This window comes from Hevea brasiliensis, chromosome 7 (assembly GCF_030052815.1).
Source record: "Hevea brasiliensis isolate MT/VB/25A 57/8 chromosome 7, ASM3005281v1, whole genome shotgun sequence".
Classification (NCBI taxonomy): domain Eukaryota; kingdom Viridiplantae; phylum Streptophyta; class Magnoliopsida; order Malpighiales; family Euphorbiaceae; genus Hevea; species Hevea brasiliensis.
The window spans coordinates 7364870-7372867 of record NC_079499.1 but is presented as its reverse complement, the minus strand read 5'-3'; the positions used below and the strand labels follow the sequence as shown (position 1 = coordinate 7372867).

At 26.0% G+C, this 7998-nt stretch overlaps 1 protein-coding gene across 1 annotated transcript; it reads right to left on the bottom strand.

The window, feature by feature from the left end:
- Positions 1-881: 881 nt before the first annotated feature.
- On the bottom strand, positions 882-2099 carry LOC110663854 (transcription factor IBH1). Its single transcript, XM_021823299.2, has one exon. It carries the CDS (start codon positions 1678-1680, stop codon positions 1177-1179), a length of 504 nt encoding a protein of 167 aa, XP_021678991.1. The 5' UTR covers positions 1681-2099; the 3' UTR covers positions 882-1176.
- Positions 2100-7998: the final 5899 nt, after the last annotated feature.

Here is a 7998-nt window from a genome sequence, read left to right as displayed (position 1 = left end):
GATTATTGAAATTTAAGCCTTACATGTCTCTCTCTCTTTCTCTATATGTGATCTCACATCTACTATTAAGTTAAAACACTAGTTGTTGACAACCAATAAGAGATCCTATAGACATAGTGCTTTGAATGACTTATGTTGTTTTTTGTTCATATGGTTTCATCATCCTAGAACAAGTTTTTAAAGCTTTTGAAAAAAGCCAAAGAACCGTGATAGCGTTATGTAATGCAATTGAATCTCTCACTTTCCCCTGATGTGCTCATTATATTTCACTTTTTTCTGTAAGTTTATGAATTGAGAGAGATTTGAAAATTGACTAGAAAATTACAGGACTCGTATGATCTTCAATAGCTTGAGACTATATATAGTCTCCACAAAATCCAAGAAAAATTCAGGTGGCTTAGGAACTTTTCAGTTGAAAGAGGAAAGAAAAAGCAAAAACATAAACCAGCTGGGAAAGAAAAATAGATGAGAATTGGTGGGAAGCATGTGTGGGATAAAGGAATCATTTGGTCAGCACTTTTGAAGCAACTGGATGACAACCCTAAACAATTGAAAACTGGAGAAAACTACACTGCTACCATGGGTTTTCATCACTACAGGGAGCACAATTATTATTCTTATCTGCTTGGACCCATTACCTCTACTAATTAAATAACATATGCCCTTTTTTCTGTCTAAAAAAGGAGCCATTTTTCTTCAATCCTTAAGCTTTCTGTATCGAGAATTTCCTGGAACACTAAGCTAGAGATCAGTTCATCATCATCATCAGTTTTTTCTCATTAATGTAAGAAGCTAGCTAGCTAACAGGAAAACTGACAAGAATAGCAAGAAATTAAGAAGATAAGTGAAAAAAAATATAAGCATAGGTGACACACCATATGTCGTCACACAGGCAATATATAGATATAAACAAATCCCCCGTTGATTTTCACAAACATCAAGCTCTTCTGGTTCAAGTACATTTCCATACATAGAAATTACTAGGGCTATGGTACTTATAAAATACACATATATATACTTTTCACATAAAAGGCCTGGACTTTTCCCTCTTTTATGTCATACATTACAATATTTTTTTATATTTTTTTCCTCTGTTGATTGGATTCATTACTTTCAACTTATTGTGTTATATATTTATGTGAAAATAAGTATATATATATATTGAATATAGATAGCTCAACTAGAGTGGATATCAGCAATACGTCTCATCACCTGTACTTGGGTATTAAGGCACTTAATGTAATGTGCAGCCTCGTCCAACAAACTGCATAAATCCATAGCTTCACCTCCCGGCACCAGCTTTCTTAGCTTGCTGGCTTGATCCGTACCAACTTCTTGATCATCACTCATCTTCTTCTGTAAACAATAACCCTTTTTCGTGGTTTGATACCCGATGATGATTCTTCTCACTGAAGGACGCTGCTGGCATCCCCGCCTCAGTGATCGGTTTCGAATCTTGCAAAGCATTGCCCTACTCCAAACCCTTCTTGACCCAGCAGCGCGAGCTAGGGATTTATCAGCAGCTGTCTTAACCCTATGACATCGCTGGAAGATCTCTCTAGGACAATATGGGAAAGGTCTTTGCTTGTTTATTTTAATCAAAGATCGAAGGAAGGTTTTAGTGAACCTAGATTTTAAAGAAGAACTAGGGTTTAAAGAAGAGTGGTGATCAGGATTCATGGAGCTTTTCTTTTACAGGGTGAAGTTAGGTTTTTTGTGTAGTTGGGTATTGATGATGATGCAGATATGCATATGATAGTACTTGCAAGTAAACAGTTGGAGATGAGAGATTTTGTTTCTGACACAAAGGGGCTTTGCTCAGAAATCAGATAGGCAAAAGGAAAATTATAATTCTGTCCTCTTTCTCTGACACAGAATCTATAAATCACCAACCAGAAAACAAGAGAGGGAGAGAGAGAGAGAGAGAGATGTGATGAAGGGAAATTTTAAAGAGGAAAACATGCGTGTGAAGAGAATGAAAGAAAAAGAAGAATGAGAAAAGAGATTGAAAATGGGGAGGTGTAAAGAAGAAGAAGAAGAAGAAGAAGAAGAAGAAGAAGGAGAAGGAGGAGAGAGGGGAATCAAGCTCTGATATTATTATTATTATTATTATTATTGAATTAAACTATACGTTTCAGCTTTCATTTTCAGTTTTGGGGATTTGGAGATGGAAAGTGAGTTTGTGGGCCTACAAATTGCTAACCACCATATGATCGCACATGGTTCCATTGTCCCACTTGGATTGTGGGTCCATTTTATCTTTCATCTCTTCCATTTTCCTTTTTTGTATTAATTACCTTTAGCAGGTGAAGCAAAAGCTTTGCTTGAAGCCTTACATGTGGCATTAGTTATGGGAGCTCCCCCAGTAATTGTTGAGACTGATTCAGAAATCTTTTATTCTTCTATAGTCAAGCCACATGAATGTCAAAGATGGAATATTCAAGCTTCTGTACAAGCCATTAAGGCTGTTATATCCTCCTTGCCCCAGATTTCTTTGCCCTTGGTTAAAATCAGGTTGCAGATTGTGTTGCTAAATTGTATCTTAAAGGTTCCCTCTCTTCTAGCTGGACAATATATCCTCCAAGGGAACTAGTGGCTGTATTATCTTTAGATGACCCTAGGGCTTTTTAATGCATTTGAGATGTATGATAAAAAAAAAAAAATTATTTACATTATAAATCAATCAAAGATTTGCTAACAATTTTGTAGTTCAATATTTATTTTATATATAAAAATATTAAATATATATTTTAAAAATTTCAATAAAACAAAAAAAAATATTAAATAAATCATAAATTGAGATAATCATAAATTTAATTTATAAAATATTAAAATTTCACTTAAGTTTTTTAATATTTGATTTTTTTTTTCTAAATATAATATTTTCACTATATCAAAAGTTTAAATTATGAGTTTTAATTCAGTAGTATTGAAGTATCTCTCGACTATAAAAATTAAATTTGAATATAAAAATTAAATTTGAATGGAAGATGAATTTTAATTTTGAATCAGTAAAAAAAATTATAATTCAAATATTTAATGAGAAACATAAATATTTTCCAGTATTATATTCAAACATAAATATTATTAAAAAATTATTTTATATTTTATTAATTATTTATATAAATAATTCTATTGACAAATATTTATATATAAAATTTAAATTTATTTTAAATAATATTTTTTAAATTTATATCTATTTTAAATTTAATTATATATTATCTAAATTTATTCTATTAAAATTCCATCAGGAAAAATCAAACTCGCTGCCATTCCTTTGTGCAAACACAGGTAGGAATTTTTCCTATTTTATAGTTTGACGGATTTTATAGTTCCCTGGAACTGCAAGCGACAAAGGTGGGTGGTGATGTAATACACGGAATGGACGGCAGAGTCGGCACAAGACTTGTCATGGAAGTTCTTTGTGTGGTTATTATTCATCTCATGCTGCTTTAATTAATTAGCCCCTAATAATAATATCGTGCTTGCTTTGGCTGCTAAATCATACATGCCATGCCAGACCACCATAATATATGATATGAATGTTCCCATGCAAATTGATGTAGTCTAGTCCCAAAAATCGAACTCTACCTATTAGGTCAATTGAGTCCAATTTCGAATTCTTATGGATCTGAATCAAGTAACAGGATGGGTTACAAGCGATGCCAAATAGGAAGGCTCTCCATGAGTTCAAACCAATTTACACCGATATTTAGGGATATCAGTACTTTTGATATCAAATTTGGAATAACTAAAGATCATGCCAAAAATCACGGCTGTGATCAAGCACGATAATCAAGGTACATATCGTTTTATATAATTCCGTCAGGATTTATGGTGATTATTAATCATCTCTATATATTTAAAAATTAATCTTGATAGCTATTAGATGACCACTAGACCTCATTTTGCTTTTTGATTACAGGCAATCTGCATGTTCAACATTCATTTGAAATCCAAAAAGTCATGGCAACATCACATATTTTGCTTCTTAAATGACATTTTAAATTTTATTTTCAATCTATCAAGTATCATTTTAATTTTATTCTTTTATAATTATTTTTGTTTGACTAGAATACACCTGAGATTTTATACTTTTAAAGATGATTTTAGTATTACTAAGTTAAAACTTAATAATATAATTTAAGTTACATTTAATCATTCTAAAATAAAAAGAGATTATTATCATTGAAAAGATCTCATTGATCAATGACTATTCAAAGATTAAAGAAAAGAGAGAAAATAATAAAAAAAAAATAAAGGAAGAGGATTTCTAGAGAGAATGAAATATCTCACCATGAAATTATCTAGGATTAAAAAAAATCAGGTTGAATTTTTTTTTTTTTAGTTTTATTTACTAAAGGCTTAAAAACTAAAAAAATTCTAAATTTTATAGCAATTTTTGAAAATAACCAAAAAATTATTTAATTATTCAGATGAATTTCTAAATTAGTATCAATTACAGCACACAATCAGTTTTTAATCAATTGATTTTTAGAATTTACTGACATCTAAACAGACTTAGAATTTATTTTTTAAAAAATAATAATAAAATGAACTAAAAGCATATGATCATTTAAATAGTCAAAACGATGTCATTTGGAGTAATTATATTTATAGAGTCTTCCATCAAGTTCACCATTGTTATAGTCTTTGGTTAAATTTGTAGACCTATTTGGTATTATTATTACCATTACTATTAAAAAAATACTTTTAATTAGAAAATATTAAAAATAATTTGAAATTAAATTTAATAAATTTTAGTTATTAAACATTAAAATAGTAAAATAATTTTTTTCTAATATTTAAAGTGATACTTTTCCTTTAAAAAGCAATTTTAACAATGAAATTTTAATGTCAAATAGGCACTATATTGCTAAAAGTGAATTATGAAAACGACGGTCGATAAATACAATGTTGTGAGATTGTAATTTAATGAGATACGGAATTTTGATGGTATAGTTTAGTGAGAAAATTATGTCGTTTTACCTTAATTAAGTGCCCATCAGTTTTAATTTCAATGGCTTCTTTTTCTTTTTTTTTTTTTTATTTTTTAAATTCGGTGCCATTGCAGCAAATTCTGTCAATTTGCCCAAAATAGACTGTGTTCTCTAATTGGATGATTGTAAAATCAGCCACAATGAACGTCACTTCGCCTTTAATTGCAAAGTCATTGAAAAATAAAAAATTATCTCACTACAATCGAAATTGAAATATTTACTTAAAAATGAAAAGAAAATTATATTATTTGATTGAAAGTAAATATAATTATTAAAATTATAACATAAATTAAAATTAATAATGATTGAAAATTAAAAATGACTACTAGAGCTTTGAATCGAATGAATTATTGAAGTTTTTGCATTGTCGTTGATTAATTGATTGGTTGGTAGGCTAGAGCCTCTAAACATTGATAATACACTGCTATATAGCTATCTTGAAGGTAACTGAAGAATTGAATGAAAGGCTCTAGATGCCACCATACATGAAAGTTATCTCAAGTACCTTTTAATTATCTATCATTTTTAATTTCTCGTGACTTCCCTTATTAGCTAACTTCTTTTTAACTTTCATCCTTCTAGTAATTATTTTTATCCAAAAAATAATAAATTGATGATATCTAAATTTTATAATTTAATTAATATAATAAAATTAATTAAATTTAAAAAAAAAATAATTTTAATTAATTATATACCTAAGATAATTAATGAACCAGAAATAATATTTTGGATGCAAACGCTAAGAGATGTTTTGTTGATGACAACTCCTCGCTTTTGCGTGGACCACAATCAAGTGGGCATGTCTTATTATTATGGGGAAAGTTGAAATTTCGGTTAATGACAGAATCAAGTGATAATGACTAATAATTTCATTATTAAATTAGTCATAAAAATAATGGATAGAATATTATAAAATTGTATAAAAATGACACATACAATAAAATAAAAGCATCAACATTTCTCGTCTTTTAATGTAAATTATTTGTATTGACTATCATCTTAAACGTCGTTCTAAGTATGTTGAGAACACTTCGGTATATTGTTTAATTTTATATATATATACATCAGATAGATATTTTTTTATATTAATTAATTAATATTTTTTTATTTTTTTAAATTATTATTAATATTAATATTATTCTCTTAATTTTTATGATTTAAATTTTTATTTTTAAAAATTAAGGTTTGTCTGATTAAATATATTATTTAAAAATTAATCGTATTACTTTTTTTTTTATAAATTTATTTATACAAAAATATTATCTGTTATATGTGACCATCCATAAAGAACAAGTGTATAATTCTCTTTATACTAATTATTTGATTTTTTTTATTTTTTAATTAAAATTATTATTGACATTATTATCTTAATTTTATGATTTAAATTATTATTTTTTTTAAAATTTAATTTTTTAAAATTAATGCCTTTATGATTAAATGTATTATTTAAAAATTTTTTGTACTACTTTTTCTTTTAAATTTTTTTATGAAAAAATATTATTTACCATATATGATCGTACCCTTTTCACAAATAATGAGTGTAGAACTCTTTTTTATAGTAATTATATATATATATATATATATATATATATATATATATATATATATATATATATATATATATATATATATAATTAAAAATATATCTCTGATTTCTGATTTTAATTTAGAGCATCTATTTTAAAGGAAATTAAATTTAATGAAAATTTCTATCATTAATTTTTTAAAAAAATTCAAATATCTCATGATTATTAGTTCTAATTTTAAACATATATTTTTAAGGAAATTAAATCTAATTATGAGGTATATCCAGAATCTTGGTCACTAAGAATCTTGATCCTAATTTTGAGTAGATATTTTAAAGAAAATTAAATTTAATTAAAACTATTTAGGAAATATAAATAAAATTTAACGTTGACCTTTAATTTTTTTTAAATTAAATGTTAATTACCTTTAAAATTTCAATCATTAATTTCTCATAAGAATTTAAATATTTCTTCATTCCTGATTTTAATTTAAAGCATATATTTTAAAGGAAATTACACCTAATGAAAATTTTTATCATTAATTTAAAAAAAAAATTAAATATCACATGATTCTTAGTTTTAATTTTAAATAGATATTTTAAAGAAAATTAAACCTAATTATAGTAATTAATAATTTTTCATTATTTAAATTTGGAAGATCATGTTAATTAAGAATTGTATTTAGAAAATTAGATTATATAATAATTATATATTACAACTATTTAGAAAATATAGATAAAATTTAATTTTGATCTTTTTTTTAAATAACCTTTAATAATTAGACATCTTTTAAAAAAAATTCAATTATTAATTTTTCACAAATATTCAAATATCCATGATTTTTTGTTCTAATTTAAAACAAATATTTTAAAGAAATTTAAATTTAATTAAAACTATTTAGGAAATATAAATAAAATTTAATGTTGACCTTTTATTTTTTTTTTAATTTAAAGATATTTAAATTTAGAAGTTATATAATAATTATATATTTCAACTCTTTAGAAAAAATACTGAAAATATTAGGCTTCCAAGGTAGAGTTTTTTTTTTTTAGTTATCATTCTTTTCTTCTTCTCCTTCATTTTATTAGTGTTTTGCTTTAAAATGACAATCCCCTTTGTGATTCTTTTTGGATTCTCACTTTTTCTGCCACTCTTTATCGTAATTTTGCTATTTTTTTTTATTTGACTTTGTTACACTCGGTTCTGTGCTATGTTTCTTGTTGGGATTATTGATTTTCTACTTAATTTTTCTAAAAAGAAAAATATTTCAACTTTATTTTCAAAGAATATGGGAAACCTTCCTTACTAAGAAGATTGCTTTTTTTTTTTACTTGTTCTTTTGCAAGAACATGATCATTCTATTCTAAGATTCACATCAACAAATAAAACATGCCTCCCATAGTATTAAAAATAAATAAATAAAAACTGTTTTTATTTATTTATTTTTAATACTATGGGAGGCATGTTTTATT

Excerpts from the sequence above, each read along its gene's own strand:
- LOC110663854 (XM_021823299.2), bottom strand. The coding sequence starts at position 1,680 with ATGAATCCTGATCACCACTCTTCTTTAAACCCTAGTTCTTCTTTAAAA.